Here is a 23680-nt window from a genome sequence, read left to right as displayed (position 1 = left end):
TGACGCTCGAAAGACAGGTTTGACCCCGAATGAATAGTCCGAAGCCAAACGAAGTACTTTTGCCATACCAACATAAATATTTCAGTTAAAATAAAATTTATTTTCTTATGCGGCCCAAGTTTAATAAACAAGACATTTTATTAACATAATGTGTATAAACATATTTATATTACAAAAATATACAACTAAGCCAAATTTATCACGGAAAGTATGCAGAGACAGGCGTAGCCCGATATGTCGTCTGTTTAGACGATTTCTTCTCTCTGTAGTCAACTTTGGGTAACTCGATATTTTTGTTTTCTTTCCCCTTATTTTGTGATGCTGTTGGTTTACTTGAATCTGTGTAAAAAATGCATGATATAATTAAACTCAATTAATTGAAATGTATAATTAAATGATAAATGTACAAGGCCTAGTAGGGTAGTATTAGTTAAGCATGCAACTATCCTATCCTTCCAACTAAGTTGACCACAAAACATACAGAAATCAGATGCTCAAATTATGATAATAAGTAATGTATCAGAGTTTCAAAATTTTTATCGTTCACCCATAAATAGTATTTTTCAGTTAAGATATTGAAGATATAAAAAAACTGCAAAACAATTGTCATAAGTCTATATCGAACTTGTCAATATTTATTGATAAAAAACCGCTATAGACAGTCCCAGTACCAGTTTTCTCGCTATAGTGTGGTTTATTAAACCAAATTTTATGCTGAAAACGCAAAAACGAAGAGTATAAAAATACCTTTTTTCTTTATCTTTGTGTCTTCTGATGGTTTTAAGTATTTCGGATCCAGACCCTTAGTGATGCGTTCTTTACTATGAATGATATTAGAACTATCTTCTATATTAGATCTGAAAAAAAAGGTTATAAAATATTTATTATTTATAAAAAGTGTAACTTTTTTTTACTTTTAAATGACAATACAATATATATGTCTAAAGATATACCTAATACGAGTTTGGTGTAATCGGTGGAGTTTGTGCCAGCACCGCGGCGGGATTGAAGTCGTAAAAGTTATGATACGTAATTATATTACGTCTTAATATAAATTGAGAGCATAAATGAATGAAATTAAATTAGTTCGCTTAACCGCCACTTCAATTCTGATGTCCTAATACTTACTTAGAAGTGGCATAAAAATTAATTGACTCGTCAGAATTTTCCATCGTAGAGGTGTTCCTATTAATAAAGTATGGCGTTGAACTAGCCACGTTAGTCTTGTGTCTGTCAGTTGTTTGAGTGTTTGTCTCCTCTAGTTTCTTGTGAAGCCATTGAATAACTGAAATTAAGATTGCAAAAATTCCAAGGTCACTAAAGGATTATAAATCCCAGGCAGTAGCTAAACCCGGAAAATTAAAAACATGCAACGTGACTTGCCAACATTGCATAAAACATGTATTTTTCAACTTGGTCGGAGTTAGATGTAATAATTTTGAGTCATTAAATTTATTTACTTTTAAAATGAAACTTTTATTACATCGTCTGTGTGGCGCATGTCGCGTGACGGTTGGCCGCGGAGTAGGGATAAAGTGAAAGGCGCTCGTCATAGCAGCCAAGGCCAATATGGCGGCGCACATAGTTCGCAGCAGCTGACCGTGTAGTGTATAGACTTCATTTGTGTCAGTGCTCGACGCTATTTTAATATGTGTATATACTCGAAAAAATTGTTAAGTATTATGTATGTCGTACTCTCTAAGATACAGAATTCAATAAAAATATTAGTTTGAAACTTAGTCTATTTTTATTAATCCCATTATCATTCCAATTTTCCAAGTAAAAAATTAAGATTGATAAAACGATTTTATACCCTTTATATAATGGAATCAGACGACTTGGTAATAAAATAGAGGAATATGACAACTTAATATTCTGCTACATTGGTAGTACACCAGGTAAATTTGGAGTGGGCTTCATCATTAAGAAGTCTCTTAAAAACAACATCGAAAGCTTCATCGGCCTAACAGAACGAGTGGCAATGCTAAATTTAATACTTCACGAATTTAAGATATCCATTATACAGGTATATGCACCCACCGAATCCGCAAAAGAAGAAGAAATAGAGGAATTTTATAAAACTATCGACAAAGCTATGGAAATAACACATAAGAACATTATACTAATGGGCGACTTTAATGCGAAGGTAGGGGCTCCTAAAGAAGGTGAATACTTAATAGTGCATCAACATGGGGACGGTGAAAGAAACGATAGAGGACAGAGACTTGTCGACTACGCACTTGAACACAATTTAACAATCATCAATACATGCTTCAAGAAAAACCGTAGCCGGAGATGGACGTGGCGATCCCCAAATGGACAACACAAAAATGAGATCGACTATATACTATCCAACCAACCAAAACTATTCAATAACTTTGAAGTCCTGAATTTAAACTATCCGTCAGACCACCGATTAATTAGATCAACATTAAAAATAGCCAAACAAAAACAAAGTAGAGTGAAATTTACAAGCAAAATCAACTTTCAACTGAAGACCAAAGACGAAGTAGTAAGATATAACAATAACTTAACCTCAATGCTACCCTACCCTTCTTACAACTTGAAACATACATCAATACAAACTTATCACGACAAAATAGTAAATGCTATTAGCCAAAGCTTGCAAAAAGCTCGAGAAAAGGGAAGAGAGCCACACAAACACCACAAAATACTATCAGATCGCACCGCTCTATTACTAAAAAGAAGAAAAGAACTACAAGAAAGAAATAATAAATCGAGATCAATGAGAAATGAGCTTTCCGCCCTCTACAAAGTGACAAATAAATACATAAAAAGAGATTACGCTAAATACAGAGAAAATACTATAGAAAGATATCTACAACACACAGGAAGCACAAAGAAGGCCTTTAAGGAACTTAGAACGAACAAAACCTGGATAGGAGGATTAAGTAAAGACAACAGAACTTTGTGCAAGCGCACTGCCATTATCAATGCGGCGACAGATTTCTATAGAAAGTTATACAGTGACAACATCCAAAATAATAACATCTCAAGCACCAACGAAAATAACGACGAAATAAGTATAAAACCAGTGGACGAAATGGAAGTCCAAGAAGCAATAAATAGCTTAAAACTGGGAAAAAGCCCTGGATCGGACAACATAACAAATGAAGTATTAAGACTAGCACACAAAACATTAGCTGGACCACTAGCGGAACTATTTAACTTAATACTGCAAAAGACTAAAACGCCCATACAATGGTCTGAATCGGACATCATACTCATCTATAAAAAGGGTGATCCGAAAGATATTGGCAACTACAGACCAATAAGCTTACTCCCGAGCCTCTACAAACTCTTCTCAGCCATTATAAATAAAAGAATCAGCAGCACATTGGAATTAAAACAACCAATAGAGCAAGCAGGCTTCAGGAAAGGTTTCTCAACTGTGGACCATATACACACACTAGAACAAATCATCGAAAAGTACCAAGAACAACAAAGACCGCTATACATAGCGTTTATTGACTATCAAAAAGCATTCGATACAGTAACACATGTAAGTATATGGGAAAGCCTAAAACAGCAGGGAGTTGAAGACGTATACATACAAGTCATAAAGAGCGTATACAAAAACAACACGGGCAAAATTAAGCTAGAATCTCTAGGACCAAGTTTTACTATAGAAAGAGGCGTACGGCAAGGCGACCCCTTATCTCCAATAATATTCATAGCAATTCTGGAGACTATCTTCAGGAAGATAGATTGGAGTAAGTCAGGCCTATATATAAAAGACAAATACATAAGTCACTTAAGATTCGCAGATGACCTAGTGCTGTTATCAGAATCCAGCACCCAGTTACAACAAATGATGGAAACTTTACATTCGGCTAGTATCAAGGTGGGTCTGAAAATGAATCTCGCTAAGACTATGGCAATGACAAATCGGCGGAGAAGAATATTAACAATAGATAATGTGCCACTCGAATATACAGATTCATACATCTATCTAGGTAAGCAAATTAGTTTTCACCCGAAAAATAACGAACTAGAAGTGAAAAGAAGAATACAACAAACTTGGAATAAATATTGGAGTTTAAAGGAAATCTTTAAAAGTGGCCTGCCTATTACCATAAAAACAAAAATTATGAATTCTAACCTTCTTCCAAGTTTGACTTATGGTTGCCAGACCTGGAAATTCACTTCAAAAGTAAAAAATCTTATCACCACCTGTCAAAGAGGACTGGAACGCAGCATGCTTAAACTAAAGAAATCAGACAAAATACGACACACAATAATAAGATCAAAAACCAAAGCTACAGACGCACTGAAATACGCACAAAAACTTAAATGGAGATGGGCTGGCCATGTCGCGAGGCTTAAAGACCGAAGATGGACCACAGAAGTGACCTTTTGGAATGGACCTCAAGGTAAAAGAAATCGAGGAAGACCACATACTCGTTGGGATGATGAGATCAAAAAAGTAGCCAGCCCAAACTGGAAACAGACTGCACAGGACAGATACAAATGGGCATCTTTGGAGGAGGCCTTCACCCAATAATGGGGTTCCTACAAATTATATTATTTAAGTATACTAAAATCTAACCAAGCCAGCTAATAATACAATAAAATAATGTAATAGTAAATATTATCTAGTAGTTATATTTGTAGGAAATAAAGAGGCTTTTTTATTTTTTTTTATTTTTTTATTTTTTTATTTTATTTTATTTTTATTTATATAATGGAATATTATCCCAAAAATTATTAGTTATATGTGTATAATGTGAAAAAAAGTTTCACTTTTACCGTTGTTTCATAAAACCACACAACATTTTTTTGAAGGGCAATTTTTTTTTAATCGTGACAAGTTAATTATCACACATTAAACCACTAAATTCCAGATATTTTATATACAGTATATAAACATTATAATTAATCTATGCTACGAATATAATAAATGCAAGACATAAGTTTTGTGTCCATATCTAAATATGTGCTAGATATCGTTGTTACAAATTATGGTAAAAATTAAATCCTATATATTAAGTAATTGTATAAAAGATAAAACATGTTTGCTAACTTTAAGTATAGTTACTTACCCATATTATTATTCTTGATGGTCTCATCTCTATCTCTAACTGTCAATTCATTCAATTCACACTTCTCTTTCCAGGTCTCTACATCGGTTTGCTGCTTTTCTATCGTCTCTTGAAAACTTTTAATCTGTGACGTCAACTCTTCTATTTCTTTCGAGTTACGTTCAATTACTTTTTCTTGTTCCAGGGCAATCGCTGTACGGCAAAGAAGCTAAAAAGAACCACATCTTTGATTTAGAGCAACTTTTAGGCGATAAATCTCTAAAGAATATATTGCCAGATTAGCCACTAAAGGCCTTTTACATAAAAAAATATGGTTAACTAAAAACAAAGAATTGATGTGAACATCGTATATACGCCGCCATTTGGTAAAGTGATTTACGTCATTTAGTGCGAAAATAATGCAACCTTTGCAAGATGGAGGTTGATAGTTTTTTTAGTAATTTATTTTAACATGTTTATATCTTAGTTAACATTTTATAATACATATCTAAACGAAGAGTAGTTATTATTATTAATAAATAAACTTAAGGGTTCTAGCCTTGCTAGTATTTGACCTCTTCCGATGTTGATAAAGTAGATCAGAAAAATAGGTAAAAACGTAAAGAAATAAAAATAAATATTTTTTAGCATAAGATAATCTTACCTTGTCCTTCATCTCTATTAGATCTGAATTTTGTTTGGAAATTATTTGATTAGCCTTTAGCAGTTGTTCTGATGTCGATTGTGCCGCTTCATTGTTCCTGCTAGCTAGGGATTCACTAAGGGATAGACGTCGTTCTAGACTATTCTGTAATAATGTGATTATTTAAGCCAAGTCCAATGTTTAGGTCCCATACATCAATGGGTAGAGATATTAGCGTATATATAAAATCGGACACGCAATTATTATAACATTCTTTTTATAGGAGCAAACGAGCCAACGGGACGCCGTCATCGCAGCCAATGGAACCCATTTTGGTCTCAGATTTATGTATCTGTTTCTAGATAAATTTATCTTTAGCCTGCTGTTTCTGACACGCGACTGTCTTAGACACGACGGTTTCCTTGTGATGTTTTTCTTTCTCTTACTCACTCTCACTTCAGGGCAGAAGCGAGTGTATAATCACACAAAGGAAGAACAGTCTGTTATTGCACATCTGTGATTCAAAGACACGACCGCATTGCAGTGTTGGCCCTGTTGCTCAAACCCATATAATAAAAGTTTGTTTGTTTTTGGGATGAAACTTAAAGCCTTGTCTATGAGTTTAGGATTTCAATTTATTTAGTGCAATCTGGTCTTTTAAGTGTTAAGATATTACATAAAATTATTTTACTGAATTTAAATAAACGATTTAGATTTATATTTAATATAAATATAAACGCTATGGCTCAAAAAAGTAAGTAAAGTGCCACATACTTTTCTTGTCCCATAACGTCGCCATTTTGAAATGTCAGACTGACTGCATACAATAAATAATTTTTCTATCTACCAACTAATAAAAATCCAACTAAAATGTATTTATTGTTATTATTTGCATTATAATTTAAAATGGCAAATATCAAATTTTAATTATCATACAGTCTCTCTCGGGAATCTTATTGCTAGGTATTATATTGATAGTACAGGTAAATCAATCATATCAGTCCTAGAACTGTATTTCCTAGATACTAGTTTTATTAAGTACAATAAAATAAAATACATTGTTTTATTAACACATTTCAATAAATTATTGAGTTAACCTGCATGACTTCAAATTATTCTCCTTATAATGGTTAAATTTAATTTACTGTCAATATGAATATCCATGACAGCAATACTCTTACTCTTGGCCAAGAAAAGTATGTGGCACTGTAATACATAGTACATACCTTCTCTAATGTCAGTGATTGTACATTTTCAGTTAACTCCTTGATTACATCCGAGTTATCTTTTACTGTCTGTAAGAAACATTGTTTAAATTAAAGTAAAAATTATTCATATTGCAAATTCCCCTAAAATAATAAAAGCATTTCAGTATAAGTTGTAGTCGAACGTGCAACTTTCAAACCAATTATAATTTATTTGTTAGTGTGCAGATTTTATAAAAACAACAAATAGAGGAAAATATATGTTCATTTGTCATCAGGACATCTGTTTACTTCCCATACAAATAATGTAGTATGGAAGGCTAAAAGAAAACCAATAGTCTGCCCCATTGGGTTAAGCCCCTTTTGATTTAGCTTAATAGGCCAAATGCTTCACAAACCTTTTCTAGAGATGAACATTTAATATTCAAGTTGTGGATTTGTTTTTCCCGGTCATTTACTTCACGTTCCAGTGAAGTATTCTTTGATGATAAAGTTGTTACTTCTAAATGAAACTTTTGCACTTCCTTCTCAAGATAATTAGTTCTTTGATTTTTTTCACTGCAATTATATACCTTATATATAAAATTACATAACTTTATAAACCTATATACCTTATGATTATGGGGTTAATTCAAGGCAAAAGAATTGTTTGCTTTGGATTAAAGGCCAGTTAGCCTATATGAAAAATAAAACAAAAATATGTTTGGCCTATGGAGTAACTGGTATTCACACTGACCTCTAGCAGATAATATAATTTAAAAAATCTTAACGTAAAATAATAAGACATAAAAACAGAATTGTAAAAATCATGTTTAAATAATATGTGGTATGAGTGATCAATGCTGTTGAGTGTTTTATTATTTTTATTTTATAGTTTTGGTAGGCATTTAAAGGGTAGGGTTAAAAACTCCAATAAAAACAAACAGCATCAAAACAATAATTCAAGAATAAAAATATTTTTTTAAATTAAAATTAAAAATTTGAGGAATAATAGAAAGTTAAGAAAAAAGGTTTTCAGAAGAATTTTCATAATATCAAGTAGTTAAAAATATACCTTATCTGTCTTTCTAATTGAGAAATAGTCTCTTTCATTTGTCTGCATGAGTAATGTAGTTCATCAATTTGTTTGTCTTTCTTATTTAAATTTTCTTGGGAACTTGCTAATACATTTTTGGCATTTAGGTCAGCTGATTTTTGGAGTTGAAGCTTTTCCTGAAATTAGTTTATGTAAATTTTAAAAGGTCTTAAGAAAGAATATTAAAAAAAAATCAGTAAGTACCTATAGATATGAATTCATGGTTTTGCTGAGATACAACATTCCACCAATAAATAATATGCACAGTATGCATTATGAACTTCATACTATCAACTGCAAAGTACCAAACCATTATAGAATACCTGTGCAAGTCTATCTTTTTCTTGTCTTAATGACTCTTGATATTCAGACTCTCGTCTCAACTTGTCTTCTTCCATTTTTGATAAAGCCATTGTTAGTTCATGGATCTTTACTTCAAGTTTTCCACATCTATCATTTATTAGTGCCTCATTGTGAGCAGCTGAACTCTTTACTGATATTAATGTTTTCTGCAAACATAAAATAGTAAATCTGAATAAAATGAGTGAACATAGAGTAATCTATTAGTTTAGAAAAAAGATATGTTATAAAAAAACAGTAAGTAATTTAACAAAAACTAGCCATAGTTGGCTGGTAATAAATATTCCATAGTTTTCATTTATGTGGAATGTACTTAGAATCTGGAACTACCTTTAATTCAGATATAGTTTCAGACATGTGTTGTTTGACATCATGGTCAGTTGCTGGACCTGTTTTCAAAGACAAATGAACAAGTCTCTTAAATTCATTATGCTCAACTACTTCAAAATTGTAATCATCTGGATTTATTTGGTGTAGGATAAGAAACCTAGAAAAAAGTAAAAGAAAACAAAATAATATAGAATACTAGATATAACAATCTCAGTATAAACATGAAGACTATATATTGCTAATCTTACATATTGTTTGCAGTACATTGCTGTAGTAGCCTAACTACTTGTGAAGGAAAGTTGTCAAAATCAATAAGGAGTCCTTGTTGTTTCTTTAACTCTTCATAGTCACAACGAGTAATTACAATTCTACACAAAAAAGTTGGGTCATCTTCATTAGAGAGTGTTAATCTCTGGAAATAAGCAAAGTCTATATAGTTTATAAATATCTTACTTAGGGTACATTCTATATAGTTGAAAAGATATGGCACAGTTGATTTAAAATTTTGAATTAAAACTTTACGATAATTGTTTCAAGTAAATTCGTTTAGCAATTTGTGAAAACAAAAACATTACTTACTAAGCTGTCGCTGTTGAATATTTTATCGACAGCTATTGAAATATCTCTTTTGCTTTCCTCAAAGCCTAGCTTAAATGAAATGTAATATTTTCCTTTGTGAAAAGTTTTGGAAATCATGATATTTATTAGTTTTTCAATAATAGATATGATCAAAAGGACAAGTAATGAGTAAATCTGTACTTTAACGACTATTTCTCATTCTATTTGAAAAATATTTCAATGTTGTTGTTTATCTCTACAGAGTATATTCTATATTCTTGAAGAAGTTTATTTCTCAAGCACAGAGTACATATGTGTTGAGTTTTAATAAGAATTAAAAACAGGTGGTCTAGTCAAGACAGCGTAAGAGCGTTTTCACATTACCCGATCCGATATCGGTGTCGGACGCCGATCCGGTATCGGGGTAAGTAAAATGTATGAAATATGTACCTGTATTTCATATTGTCCGGCCCGATATCGGATATCGGAGCCGACACCGATATGCTGGCGGCACTATCGGACACCTGTGAGCCGTCGGGCGATAATGTTTGTATGTGTGCTATACGTGTATCTAAATTGTCTCTGTGTGCGTAGACCCCGATGCGTGGCGGCCATTGTTTACAGTTTGGTAGTCATCATGGCGTCGTCTTCATTTAAATACGGTATAATATATAATATAAATACGATATAATGAGATGAATTAGCATATAATTGAATGTGGATTCACTCATACGAAAGTAATTAAAAAACTTGCTAGGTGCTTTTTGTAGCTTGCTAAAAAGAGTATAAAAAGCTCCCTCTGAATATCTAGCTTCCACGATGGGATGAATCCCATACTGTCTGTGAACAGATCTTTTTTTGCGTCTCAAATATAATAGATACAGCAAATAAAGTTTTCTATTATAGTCTGCCATGATGACCTGCCCGCACTAAGCTTATAGAGCAAATGGCCGTATCGGAACGATTTGGTCGGAAATATGTGAAAATAGCATATGGTGTCGGCTAATCGGATATCGGTACTTGGTTCCTACACCGATATCGGATCGGATAATGTGAAAACGCTCTAACAGTAGTGTATGTAGAAAGTCGAAAACTAAATTTGTACGAAAATGACAGCTAAATTGTTAATTTGAACTTACCTTTTAAATTAATATATTATGTCACTTTGCACCTTTCCATAACATCTACGTACACTGAAAGTCCATTTTGCACCTTCCTATTACCAACTAACAATAATATTGTAAAGTATTTACTTTTATTAGGTTTATTTAAGTGACATTAGAAATACATTTCATCCAGAGACAATATTATGACGGAACAAGATGTTACGAACAGCAGCTCGGAGCCACGCTATCGACTTTGCGGCAGTGTATTGACATGCCGCTTGGTTCCGAACGAAACGTTTTCGACAATACAATTACGCAAAAGCGGTAGTGTATGTCGAAAACTTTACGGCACCAAGATAGCTAGACCCCCGGGTGTTCTGGGTGTATAACGTGACGGTCTGGGCATGCGGGATATATATAATGTCATAGGACTCATGTGTTGGTGCATACCGAGAGTATTTTATTCTGTGGTGTACACCAAACGATATCGAATATTTTGATATTGTCTGTGGATCGAAATTTATGATGGTGGGTGATAGCTTACAGAAATTTTTATGTTTTATGTTTTTGCTAGTTATTACTTGTTACTGAAGATACAGTGTTATGAATTAAAACATCGTTATTTATATTATTTGTGCAGTTCTTCACTACTGGAAAAGTAAACAAATCAGAGAAATGTGATTTATTTATAACAAGGTGCAGTTAAGTACAAGATAGTGAAGTTTTTAAAATGCCTTTCAATTTTTTATGTTGTGTGAGGCCTGGTGTTGAAGATATAGTAGAATTAGATTATTCTCATCAGTCCTTGACAGATGTACCCACAGACGTTTTTATTTACGAGAGAACTTTGGAAAAACTATTATGCCAGTGTAATCGTATCACGGAGTTACCACGACAATTATTCATGTGCCATGGCTTAAAGTATTTAGATCTAAGTGATAATGAGTTACAAGCAATACCATCAGCCATTTCTTCATTAGTTAATTTACAATATCTGAATATTAACAGAAATACCTTAGCTTCCATTCCTGACAGCATGAAGGCACTCAAACATTTATTATTTTTAGATCTTAGTGTCAATCCATTAGAAAAGTTGCCTGACACTATCACTAATCTTATAGCCTTACAGGAGTTGTATCTGAATGACACATACCTGGAATATCTTCCTGGAAATTTTGGACGACTTGCACATTTGCGCATTCTAGAGCTTAGAGATAATTATTTAATGATATTGCCCAAGTCTTTGTCTAGATCCACAGAATTATTAAGATTAGACATTGGACAAAATGAGTTCCAACAGTTTCCTGAAGTCATTGGAAGATTCTTGAAATTGAAGGAGTTGTGGATTGACGGCAATAGCTTTACTAGCATAACATCTGTTATAAAACCTTTAGAGAACTTAGTGCATTTGGAAGCTAGTAATAATATGATAGATGAATTGGCTCCAGAGATTGGTTATTGTATACAATTGCAAGACTTATGTTTATCAATAAATAACTTAACTCATTTACCAGATACCATAGGTAAACTCAGTAATTTGACATCATTAAAATTAGATAATAACAGACTATATTCCATTCCAGAAAGTATAGGACAGCTGAAGAACTTAGAAGAACTTATGTTGATGAGCAATTACTTAGATAACCTTCCATCATCAATTGGACTTCTAAGGAAGTTACAATATTTGAATGTAGATGAAAACATGCTAAGATTTATCCCTCCTGAAATAGGGAGCTGCAGCAAATTATCTGTACTATCACTAAGATCAAATAAATTAGCTAAAGTACCACCTGAAGTTGGTCACTTGACCTCTTTAAGAGTTCTCAATCTGGTGAGAAATTCTCTTAGCTTTTTACCACAGTCTTTATTGAATTGTGAAAATTTAGTTGCTCTGTGGCTCTCTGAAAATCAAAGTAAACCATTGGTACCCATGCACTCTGAGGTGGATTCTCATACTTATGAACAAGTCCTAACCTGCTATCTTTTTCCTCAAGTTCCCTTGGAACCAATAGAGTTAAAGATAGAAAAACAGAAGCCTGAAACTGGTGATGCACAAAATTCTGTAAGACACATCAGTTTTGTTGACATGAAGCCCACAGTAAAAGTTCCAGAAAAGGGTGGACAGTTGCGCCGTGCTCCAACTCCCTACCCAAAAGAACTTAGAGCTATGGCAAAACATGCTAGAAACATTCACAAAGATGGAGCTCAAGATGTTGCCCCATTGCAAAACCCTGTTCATATCAAAGCTGCAAAAATAACTCCCACCTTGCAGCAGAGATTTGCTACAGACAATCAGAAACAAGATATAAGCTCTTCAGGCAAAGAAAATACAAATCCTACAATTCAAGATCCCATGAATGTGTCTGTTTATGATAATCTTCCTATTGACAATACTTATGATAAGCCCTTAGATCTTGCACAAGAACAAGATAAAACATATAAAAGTGTAGACCATGCATTATACTCTGAGAATCAAGTAAGTGAGGTCAATAATTATAAAGATGATTCTTCTACTTATTCGCTGGCCCCTACTCACTATAGCTTTAGTCAAAATGACAAGTACATACGGCAGGATCCAAGTAGGAACCCCAGTTGTCAAGTCCAACACAGTAATTTTTTAGAACACGAAAGCTTTCCACTGAATTGTGAAGATAGCTATCGAAATTGCACTGAAGAATCTTGTGAACAAATGCAGAGATTAAGCCTCAGCTCACAAGATAGGCATTGTGCTGATGAATCTTTGTTAGCATCACATTTCAGGGATACTTCATATGATTCAAGATGTATGGTGGACAGCAATATTGGGTGTGATGGAATATACAGTCCAAAAGATACATGTTATGGTAGAACTGACGAAAGTTTCCATGAATCAACATATCGGGGAGAAACTTATTCATCAGCAAGAGAAAAGCTATTTGGCCGTAAAAATTATGATGTTTTTAACTATCACCCTAATGTTACTCGGCAACTACCAAGTCCTCGGTTACATACTGTAAGTCAAATTGTAAGCTCAACAACAATGCCTAATATAAGTCATTATAATAACATCCGTTCCAGCCCTAGAGAAGACTTGCATTTTACTACAGCTATGCATACAGCATCCTCAGCTAATGCCAATATGTATGATATATCATCGTCTAGCCCAACATATGTCGCTACACAATCACCTGAATTGTATTCTCCAACTGGACACACAAATGATACAAACCCCTATCGTATGACAAATACACCTTTGGTATCTGATGATGGCAGCTTTGGTCATTTACAGCCAATGCTTCCTCAAAATATGTATGATTTATATGAAGCAATACCGGCTTCCTCTACTGACCCAAATATAATAAGTAGACACAGCCCTAATGGGCCTGATGTTGGCTATATGCGAGGCCAGCCACCGCCTTATCATATAGCAGCACCATATACAAAACATGCTCAGTATTTTAATGGAACTGGTGGATAGCCATACGCATGCCAGTGGCATAACAGGCACTACTAGTCTCTTGGTATATTTATCCTTAATTTAGGAAAAACAATTTATTAATTGTGATATGTTGTATGAAATTTAATATTTAAATATTGTAAGGTGCTATGGTATGGAACACTGGTTTGTTATTGAAATTATTTTTATGGAAAAAGTTTAAATGAAAAGGATAAAAATATAGGTACTTCTAAAGTACAATGTGTATCAACTATGTTGTTTCATCATATTGTTGAGGAAATTTATAATTTTAAAATTGAAGTTTTAATAAATTGTAAGTGACATAACTTGTTGTTTTATCCATTAATGTAGTAATTTCAAAAAATATGTAGTTTGATGTAATATTAATAGAGTTGCAATTTAACAATCCATGACAATTTAAATATAATAATACAAATTAAATTAATTTTAATTTTATTGCATTTTAGGTGTTATATATATTATATGCATGTGTCCAAGGTGTTTTAAATATAAATATGCACACAATAAATAATATTTCTTAATTTTGCCTGCTCAACTATAAAATGCCAAAACATTTTATACCACTTTTATATAATAAAACACTATTACTATTGTATAATAGTTATATTACAAAGATGTTATATATAGTATATGTATGTTATTTTAAAATATTTGATATTGATATCCCCATTTGCTATTTCATCTACAATTATTGTAAAGGTGCTCAAATTTCCAGTAATTTTATAGCTGTACTTAACTACTGCATTTTATTAAAAGAAAACTTATTTGCTGCACTAAGTTCATAAATCATAAGTCTTTTTGGTACCATAATTGATATCTCGAAAACTTTTCTTCCATTGGTGTTACATAAATGATTTATGTATGATTTTTTTAGAATTCTTTAATATTTCAGCTTGTGTATAATTATGGTAATGTGTGATTTACTCTTACATTACTTTTTATCAATTTTAATCGCCTGCAGTATTATTATGTGATATAACAAAAGTAAACAGTCGTTTTTATCAAGATTTTTTTGTATGGGAAATGTATTTTTATATTCTCTTTTTCAAAACGTATATTTTAGTTCATGAACATATTTTTAAAATTATTATTTTAAAATTTAGACAAGATGCAAAATTTGTATTTTTAATTACAAAAAATATAATACTTATTATTTTAAAGTGAGCTATATTTTTCATATATTTCTACCATCTAGTCAATTCAAATACCAACACAAAAAAGTAAAAAAAAATTAAAGCTAGCTTTTCGGATCAATAATTCATTTACTGAAAAACATATTATCGACGTTCCGAATTAATGAGTTTTGTTTTAAAATACTTTGACACAGTAATATTTTTTGTATATGAAATTACGCAATTATACAATGTTCATATATTTATATATTTTATTATATATTAAATTCGTCATTATGTTCTACTCTTGTATTTTAATGCGTAGTTTTACATGTAAATTCATTCAGTGGCAAGAAATGTAACTGCATTGTTATCCTATTGTTATAAAGTTAATTTCAATTCGTTATCATTCACGAACCAGATAAATAAGAACATAAGGATATATATCATTCAACCGCAAGCCTACCACAATAGTGATAATAAGGTTTCAGTGCAAATTCGATTTAAGGCTATTATTTAATCTTATTTATCTATCCCGTGTTATGTTTATATGATATAAATATTTATTGTCACAGCTCCTAAAGACTGAAAACATAAACATTAAACATATCATTTATATAGATCCATAATAAATCACAATGCATAATATTATGAAGTATAATGTTGTACTCTGTGAATTAATATTTTTTTATGTTTTTCATCTATTTAGCACATAATACTAATTACTATAAGTTAATACGAATTATTTTAACTATTTTTTTACATACTATAATGCCTACTTGTTAACTTCTTAAATTATCGTCCAGTATATTTCCGCCCACTTACATTTTTTTACATTTTCCACGTTATTTACTTGAATCTTTAAAATTATTGACGATAACCTCATGGTTGCATATAAAAGAATTAAAATCGTTATAATGCATAGTTGGCAATAACTGTTAGCGAATTTAAATCTAAAATAGTAACCGACTGCTTTATTACCAATGTGTATTTTTAATATAGTTTTAACGAATTTTTTGTAAATCTAATGTAATATTGCAAGTAGTCTTATAAGTACCTACTGTGTAATATTTTATTTTAATGTTGAAAAGTATTTTATTTAGCAGCCATATGAGAAGTTAGTGAATTATAATTTATAACGACTATTAATTTGTGAACTTATTATTAAATTAACTACAGGGACATCACTGACGTACAAAATCATAAAATACGTATTGTGTCGACAAAATAAATTATATTATAATATAAAGCACAATTATAACAGTAATGTAAATGTATTTAAAAATATTTAACAAACTAGGTGTGTGTGTGGAAGCTAAGAGGCCAACTTTCTTTAATGTAATCTTGGTTATTTTATATAAAAACTCGGTCCTCCATTTTCTATCAACTCTTTGACCCGCTTTTCCATATACGCCTAGTAATTCGTTAAGCAGTTTGTATCTCAAGCCAATGGTTTTGTAAAACCTCATAGTTTCGCACTTGTATAATTAAAAATCACTACGAATCTAGGATTGTTGCGACGAGAATAATTAGTTGAATATTTGTCCTGTAGGTGAATACCAAAAACTAGAAACTTGGATATAGTCCGATTGGAAAATCAGAAAATTGGTAGCTAAGAATAAAATTTATTCTTATTTTACGTAAATTATTAACAGTTTATAAAATGTATAGTTTAATTGGATTTGTAGGGTCACAATAAAGTGTTTTAAATAGAAAAAGTTTTTTTTATAATCATAATCCCTAAAAGAATACAGAATAATAGCATTGAGGGATTGAAGAGGACCTTGCTCTCTTAAAGAACATTTATTTTGTTTTTAGAAATAAAGCGTAAATCAGGAAAAGCTTCTGTATTAAGTGTCTACCAATTACCATCATTTGATTAAAATAATTTTAATTATAGTCATATTATTAATACAAAAAAAAAATTGAGTAGTAGTAAGCCACATGACAAGTTAAATACCACCAAATCAAATTAACAATGTAATAAAGAATCTTCGTAAAGTTATTGAATGTTATAAATTTTACAAACAAAAATATAAACGCGTCGTGGAATAATTAATAAAGTTGGTTCCAGACTTGCGTTTAAATGTTATATTTTTCAGCGGCACACCCAATTTGCTTGTTCAGCAAATTAGTTCAGCGATTTTAGGTCATCAACTAACGATTTGTTAGTAAGTAATAACGAGCAACAGGTTTTATAAAGAGGCAGACTAGGTTGAGGTGAGGTCGCGATTTTAGTTTTACTAATTACCTGCATTGTAATATCACTAAATAGTATAAAACAAAGTCGCTTTCTCTGTCCCTATGTCCCTTTGTATGCTTAAATCTTTGAAACTACGCAACGGATTTTGATGCGGTTTTTTTTAAATCTATTAAAGTCTAGTGATTCAAGAGGAAGCTTTATATGTATAATAATAACATGTATATGTTCAATAATATCCATTAAATAGTGCAGAAGTACTGTTATTTTTGAGGTTTCTAATGTGATGTCATAAATAATTACATTTTTTCCGCTTACATTGCAAACGCAGGCTGAACCCTACGAGTTTTATCAAAATAATGTACTAAGTATTGTACACATTGAAAAGGTCTACAGAAAAGTCCGTGATGGTATATGTCTATCTCTTATGGATAACCCACATTTTTATATACAACGTTCCAAGATTTTCTGTAGTGTATTTAGTATCAGCATTGCACCCGTGCGAAGCCGGGGCGGTAGTAAGATCAAAAACTTCTCGTTACCTATTTTGTTTTGTTCAAAAAAAATAAACTATTTATATACATACTTCTAACGATAATATACACTGACGGACTCATAAACTGCATCAAAGTAAAGAAACGACTGCAATAAATATTTTAACCAAGTATGCAAACTTTCTACGCAGCTTAAGACCTCTAGATCGGTTCGTTAACTTTAAAACAGCGTAGGGTCATATCCTTAAGGTTAAGTTTGTGCACTGGAAAGGACCAGAAGAAAAATAGAAATTTAAAGAAAATAGGTTTAATTAATTGGACACATGCTATATGCAAGGGTTTTTTTATGTTTTAATAATGTGTAAATCCTCCACGTGCCCTTATTATGGATTCTAATCGGTTCCGCATACATTTGATTAGGGTTGCTCGAGTTCTACCTGTACCTACCTGTCTACACAAATCTTCTATAGGTATATTTTAGAAACCGTAGACTGGTTTAAATTTAAATTTCTACCAATCGTTCGTTGATCCAAGCCCTCCCACACCAATGCTACAATTTGAGCAGCTTGTTTGGACGATGTATCCATATTATGGTTCAGAAACTCTCGATGAGTTAAAAAGCTAACTCAAAAATTCTGCTGGTAATAATAACTAAATTGTCAAAAGATTAAGATCTATTGATTTTCTTCTTTTGACAATTTGCGTGTTTTTTTTTATTAGTCTAATAAGAATCAATTTTAAAAAATACGCAAATCTTAAACTATGAGTAAATTTTCTTTTCCGCCTATATTCATTTGTTTTATTGCAGTTCTATTATTAAATATTGCTTTTTTTTAATTAAGGGCCAGTCTTTCCATATTTATATAATTTAATCTAAAAAGTTTGCATAGGTAGGTACTTGTTAAAAAATCATTTCAAAGTAATCCTGAAGTTTGATGCAGTTTATGAGTCCGTCAGATAGAGAATGCATGACATCTTTTTTAAACAATTTTTAAATCTCTTAAGCCCTCCATTGACATGCCTATTTCTGTAACATTGATAACTTTTTGAGGCAAATATAAGAGTGCCAGCCTTCTGTAACACTATCAGATACCTACTATTATCTTATCTTATCACAATATAGACCACTAAGCGATATTTAAACTAAGAAAAAATAATAAGTTGAAATATGATTCAGTACATATCATTTCATAATAGGTCAGCAGATAGTTTCTACATAGAATTTTACCTATTTTGTTAACAATTATCCTACTCATGACACAAATTTTGGCTGAATGATTCTATTGCGCATTTTATTTGTTAATAATTATAAAAATAATTATACATAAATATTATATTTCTCCAAATTTTGATGTTTTTCAGACTTAACTTTAAATTTTAATGAGCAAATTTCTTCATGTACGCTAATAGGGCTCGTTATATTATTTTGCGCATTTACAATGCACCTTGTGTATGAGTTTGAATAAAATGGAGACCTACGATTTCACTAAATATCTAATATTAATTAATAGTTTTTATTAATAAATAAAATTTGAGCTTAATAAATTTATGATTTTGGATATACTTAATTGGTAGTTTTGTAAATGTCGCCCTATTTCCAAGAATCAAATTCAAGTAGTGTTTAAAAATACTTTGTTTAAAAAGATTGAACTTCCACATCGTACCAAGTTATTGGTATAGACGATATTCGAGGAATTTCGAATATCTATAGCCCATGTACAAGTTTGTTGCTTTGGTTATAAGGTATCGATCGAGTGCGCGCGCCGAAAATATTTTCTACTCTTCTTGGAACCATTACAAACGTCAGCCGGTCTCAGAAAATCCGCTGGTCCCCTTACATATAGATAAGTATCGAGTGCTCGCGTACCTAATTTCGGATTTAACACAATTGTGAGTTCTATTAAGCCAAAATGCCGGGCGCCAGGCATAAAATCCTGGGTCATGTCCTCTCAGGATTTTGTCACAAAATGAACAGACGTAAGCCTCTGTATGGAGATTGCCTAGATACACCTCTGAACAGATGCCTCACTACCTTTGATATCACCTTATTAGGTAAGTAAACTACACATCAAATAACATCTACTCCCAAATACCTTCTCACAAGTAGTTTGCTACTCAAAACGCTTTGGTATTAAATTCATATTAAGTAGTTGCTTTTAGCTTCATCTGGCATTGAAAATTTAATTTATAGAGATTAATATTTCTGTTCTCATAATTTCAGGGATTGGACATATGGTAGGAGCTGGAATTTACGTTTTAACAGGAACAGTAGCAAAGAACATGGCAGGGCCAGCGACTGCGCTCAGTTTCCTTTTGGCTGGTATAACTTCGACACTAGCTGCTCTATGTTATGCGGAATTCGGAACTAGAATCCCCAGAGCGGGGAGTGCCTACGCATATACGTATGTTAGTATTGGAGAATTTTGGGCCTTTATTATTGGATGGAACATTGTGCTTGAATACATGATTGGTAAGTTTTATTCATTGTTATTATAGAATATACAAAGACTGATAACGTGAATTTATTACGTAAACAATTTTAAGGCTGATGTTTAAGTTTAATTTCATCTAAATTTGGCCTAGTGTTGACCACAATGATTCTATTTCAGGTGCTGCTTCAGTTGCTCGGGCTTCATCGGGTTACCTTGACGCTCTACTACATGGAGCTATTAGTAACGCTACAACATCAGTGACGGGCGAGCTTCACGAAACTCTTTTAAGCAAATACCCCGATATTTTAGCATTTCTCATTTGCATAATAGCTTCCCTCATTCTCGCCGTTGGCGTAAAAACATCAGCGTATATTAATAACGGTCTGACTATATTAAATCTCATTGTCATATCCCTTGTTATTTTCTTGGGTTTCTTCTACGCAGACCTTAGCAACTGGTCTGACATTCACGGTGGTTTTATGCCATTTGGTATAAGTGGAGTTCTAACCGGTGCCGCTACTTGTTTCTATGCATTTGTCGGTTTCGATAGCATTTCTGCATCTAGTGAAGAGGCAAAAGATCCCACTCGATCCATTCCGACAGCTACTATTTTATCTATGGCTGTAGTTGGTATCGGGTATATTCTTGTTGCCCTTGCTCTTACACTCATGGTACCCTATACACAAATTGACGTTGATGCCGCGTTGCCAAAAGCTTTTGAAGCCGTCCATGCTAATTGGGCTAAATACGCAGTGGCTGTTGGCGCCATTTGCGGAATGACCACTACGTTATTAGGATCTCTATTTTCCCTACCTCGGTGTCTCTATGCGATGTCTGCTGACGGTTTGTTGTTCGGTTTTCTTAGCGATATGAGTAACAAATCTCAAATACCAGTTTCCAACCTTATTATATCTGGATTCTCATCTGCTTTGATTGCACTTCTGTTTGATTTAGAGAAACTTGTAGAGTTTATGTCCATTGGTACTTTATTAGCGTATACTATAGTAAGTGCTGCTGTTATAATCCTTCGATATAGACCAGCGCCTCCAACTGAAGACAAAGACTTCGGTATTCCTCAGCTAGAATCTCCGGGAGATCGCGAAGACAGTTCGGCAACGGGAACGCCTGGAACAGATGCTGGATCTTCTTCATCAGAGGTATACCTATTGTATCTACTATAATTGCTATTTATAAAATATGGGGTAAATCAATAAAAAAATATGGATTAGTTGGCAAAACCTATACGGTATAAATTGAGTCCTGGAAACGACACAGAATGAGAACAGTGTGTACACTTCGTGTAGTTTCTTTTTATCCACCAACCACGATTACGAACTATTGGGGAACTTGAAACAATTTGTAATAAGAATATATAGTTTAGGTAGTTAAAATAATTGGTCACCGAATAAAAGTTATTATTCTACGGAACTTCACTCTAGATGTTCGAAGCACTAACAGTTGGCCGTCTCCGACCTCAATACGCCTGGCTGGAACCACTAGTAGGGGGCAGAGCTCCTGGCACTGCAGTTACCAGCTGTGTCTACGTGTTCACTGTTGCTACAGCCATACTTAGCGCACATAATCGTCTAGCTGAACATAAATTAGTGATGTGGATGATTATACCCGATGTCGTGCTCAGCTTAATTATAATTGGATGTAAGTTTACACTCTTTGACGCACGGGAAATATACCTACATACCTACTTGTTTCTGATTCTTACCTTAGTCTCGATGCACATTTATCAAGAAATCGGAAATGTTTATAGACTGGAAAACTCTATAAAAGTTGTTTTAGCCTTTAAAATCCCGTACATATTTTTAATCATAGCACTTATTTTGTTCAAGGATATTAAATCAAAATAAATTTGTAATATGTACCTACATATTTATAGCGACTAGCGTTGGTGATAGCCTTACATATATTACAAGATCATTAAGATTTATTTAAACATGCTTATTCTAGGCCTCTTCATTATTTGGGCTCACCAACAAAGTCCAATTCGTCTACCCTTCCGGGTGCCATATGTCCCGCTTCTACCAGCCGCCAGTGTCATGCTCAACGTTGAACTTATGATAAACCTTAATATTCTCACTTGGGCGAGATTTGCTATCTGGATGACAATTGGTAAGATTATACGCTATATTTAGTACCAGGAAATAGTTACGTTGTAGAATAAAGTTGTAACAAAATAATAACATCTCGTTTATTATTTCTAAAGAAACTTGGTGCATTTTTATAAAGCGACAAGCATGCCGTAGTAGAAGTTCTTTATTCAAATTTTATCATTCAATTTGAGGTGTACACGTGTTTTATTGCCCTCTATTCCATAAATTAAAAAAAAACATAGTGTACCGCGAACGAATGTTGTCATTCTCAAATTATGTATTGTTTTTTTGAAGTAAATAAAGAATTTTATTTTAAAATAATTCAATAGGTATATAAAAATTCATTAATTTTCAGGTCTCCTACTATACTTCCTCTACGGAATCCATCACAGCAAACTAGGCGAGGGTGTGACCGGTCTTTTATCTCGCTCATATAGCGGAAACAATACTGGTTGGGGCGCAGTGGACAAAACAAGCACTTTAGCCCGGCGTGTCGGCAGATTAGGACGAGGCAGCCGCAGCGACGACCGCAAACCAATCATTTGTGACGACGAACTCGCAAGACGGGAGCCGTGATTTTAAATGGACGTTGAAATTGGTTGGTAATTCAAACTGAGACCAGGATTTCAATAGTTTAGTATAAGGGAGTTCAGTAATTATACTAAAACACATTTTACTCTGAATAATATAATTAATTTAAATTATTTATTAAATTAAAAAGACGTCAGCAATTATTATTCAACATTGATATGAGGGCAGTTTGTGGTGTTTTTATCAAGATTTAAATCCATTTTTCTCTCGTGAGACAGTAAACAGCAGAAAGCGTCAATTACGTTTAACATAACAATGTCATTTAAATTATTTTCATAATTAAAAATGTCACATTATAAAATGAAATACAAAGATTAAACAGCCATAAAATCTTTTGAAATATAATGTGCATCTTGTCTGATTAAAATGGATGGCAACACGACTACGTTACTTGGGTTGGCTTTGTGGAACTAACTCTTAAGTCTTAAGTCTTACCATTGTAGCTACATTACTGCCGCGCTGAAATGTCGTCTCAACAGAGTTATAAACTGAATATACTACTAGTAAAATCTATATATAGTACATTTTTATATGCATTACGCTTTTTGAGGTAATCATATATGTTTACGAGATTTCCTGAAAATTGTACGTTACATGTATTTTTAGCACAAAAACATTCTTACGCACATTCATAATGTAGTTTACCTTGTTGTTGTTAATGTAGGTAATGTATAAATATTATTATTTTTAATAATTAGTGTATGTCAAGTATTCTTCTGTAAATATGTTTTAAATCAGCAAATTGTCGGTTTCGCATTTATGAAACCAAATTTCGTTATTATTTTATATTACCTTTATGTTTGTTATGTCTGAACACAACCATTTACCTTATAAAATACATCACACAATACTCTTACAAAATAATATCTGTATGAATTTCATTTGCTTCTAATTTATTAATAAATGTTAATTACAATACCTATATATTATAACCTATTATTGTTTTGTTATTTTGTATACATAATATAAT

The 23680-nt window shown here is 32.5% G+C and overlaps 3 protein-coding genes across 3 annotated transcripts; 2 read left to right on the top strand and 1 right to left on the bottom strand.

The window, feature by feature from the left end:
* Positions 1 to 85: 85 nt before the first annotated feature.
* LOC110993187 (spindle assembly abnormal protein 6 homolog) lies at positions 86 to 9465 on the bottom strand. The gene is made up of 12 exons (XM_022259342.2): positions 9235 to 9465; positions 8904 to 9067; positions 8656 to 8812; positions 8289 to 8474; positions 7945 to 8102; positions 7289 to 7448; positions 6912 to 6980; positions 5707 to 5850; positions 5064 to 5271; positions 1129 to 1285; positions 748 to 857; positions 86 to 339 (listed from the first exon to the last, which is right to left on the bottom strand). The coding sequence occupies exons 1-12, from the start codon at positions 9349 to 9351 to the stop codon at positions 200 to 202; spliced, it is 1770 nt and encodes a 589-aa protein (XP_022115034.2). The 5' UTR covers positions 9352 to 9465; the 3' UTR covers positions 86 to 199.
* A 1374-nt stretch (positions 9466 to 10839) lies between these two features.
* LOC110993178 (protein lap1) lies at positions 10840 to 14174 on the top strand. The gene has a single exon (XM_022259331.2). The coding sequence runs from the start codon at positions 11050 to 11052 to the stop codon at positions 13774 to 13776; it is 2727 nt and encodes a 908-aa protein (XP_022115023.2). The 5' UTR covers positions 10840 to 11049; the 3' UTR covers positions 13777 to 14174.
* Positions 14175 to 19383: 5209 nt separating this feature from the next.
* LOC110992944 (cationic amino acid transporter 4) lies at positions 19384 to 23131 on the top strand. The gene is made up of 6 exons (XM_022258952.2): positions 19384 to 19634; positions 19804 to 20052; positions 20192 to 21171; positions 21454 to 21670; positions 21977 to 22138; positions 22475 to 23131. Exons 1-6 carry the CDS (start codon positions 19493 to 19495, stop codon positions 22693 to 22695), a joined length of 1971 nt encoding a protein of 656 aa, XP_022114644.1. The 5' UTR covers positions 19384 to 19492; the 3' UTR covers positions 22696 to 23131.
* Positions 23132 to 23680: the final 549 nt, after the last annotated feature.

This window comes from Pieris rapae, chromosome 4 (assembly GCF_905147795.1).
Source record: "Pieris rapae chromosome 4, ilPieRapa1.1, whole genome shotgun sequence".
Lineage (NCBI taxonomy): Eukaryota > Metazoa > Arthropoda > Insecta > Lepidoptera > Pieridae > Pieris > Pieris rapae.
The sequence above is the reverse complement of the archived record's forward strand: the minus strand, read 5'-3'. Positions and strand labels throughout refer to the sequence as shown.

What these genes read in the sequence shown, in the direction of transcription:
- LOC110993178 (XM_022259331.2), top strand. Translation starts at nt 11,050, where the DNA reads ATGCCTTTCAATTTTTTATGTTGTGTGAGGCCTGGTGTTGAAGATATA.
- LOC110992944 (XM_022258952.2), top strand. Translation starts at nt 19,493, where the DNA reads ATGCCGGGCGCCAGGCATAAAATCCTGGGTCATGTCCTCTCAGGATTT. An exon ending in CTGGATCTTCTTCATCAGAG is followed by an intron (nt 21,172 to 21,453) that starts GTATACCTATTG and finishes ACTTCACTCTAG; the next exon opens with ATGTTCGAAGCACTAACAGT. An exon ending in CAGCTTAATTATAATTGGAT is followed by an intron (nt 21,671 to 21,976) that starts GTAAGTTTACAC and finishes TGCTTATTCTAG; the next exon opens with GCCTCTTCATTATTTGGGCT.
- LOC110993187 (XM_022259342.2), bottom strand. Translation starts at nt 9,351, where the DNA reads ATGATTTCCAAAACTTTTCACAAAGGAAAATATTACATTTCATTTAAG. An exon ending in CAATTAGAAAGACAGATAAG is followed by an intron (nt 7,449 to 7,944) that starts GTATATTTTTAA and finishes ATATAATTGCAG; the next exon opens with TGAAAAAAATCAAAGAACTA. An exon ending in AATCACTGACATTAGAGAAG is followed by an intron (nt 5,851 to 6,911) that starts GTATGTACTATG and finishes ACATTATTACAG; the next exon opens with AATAGTCTAGAACGACGTCT.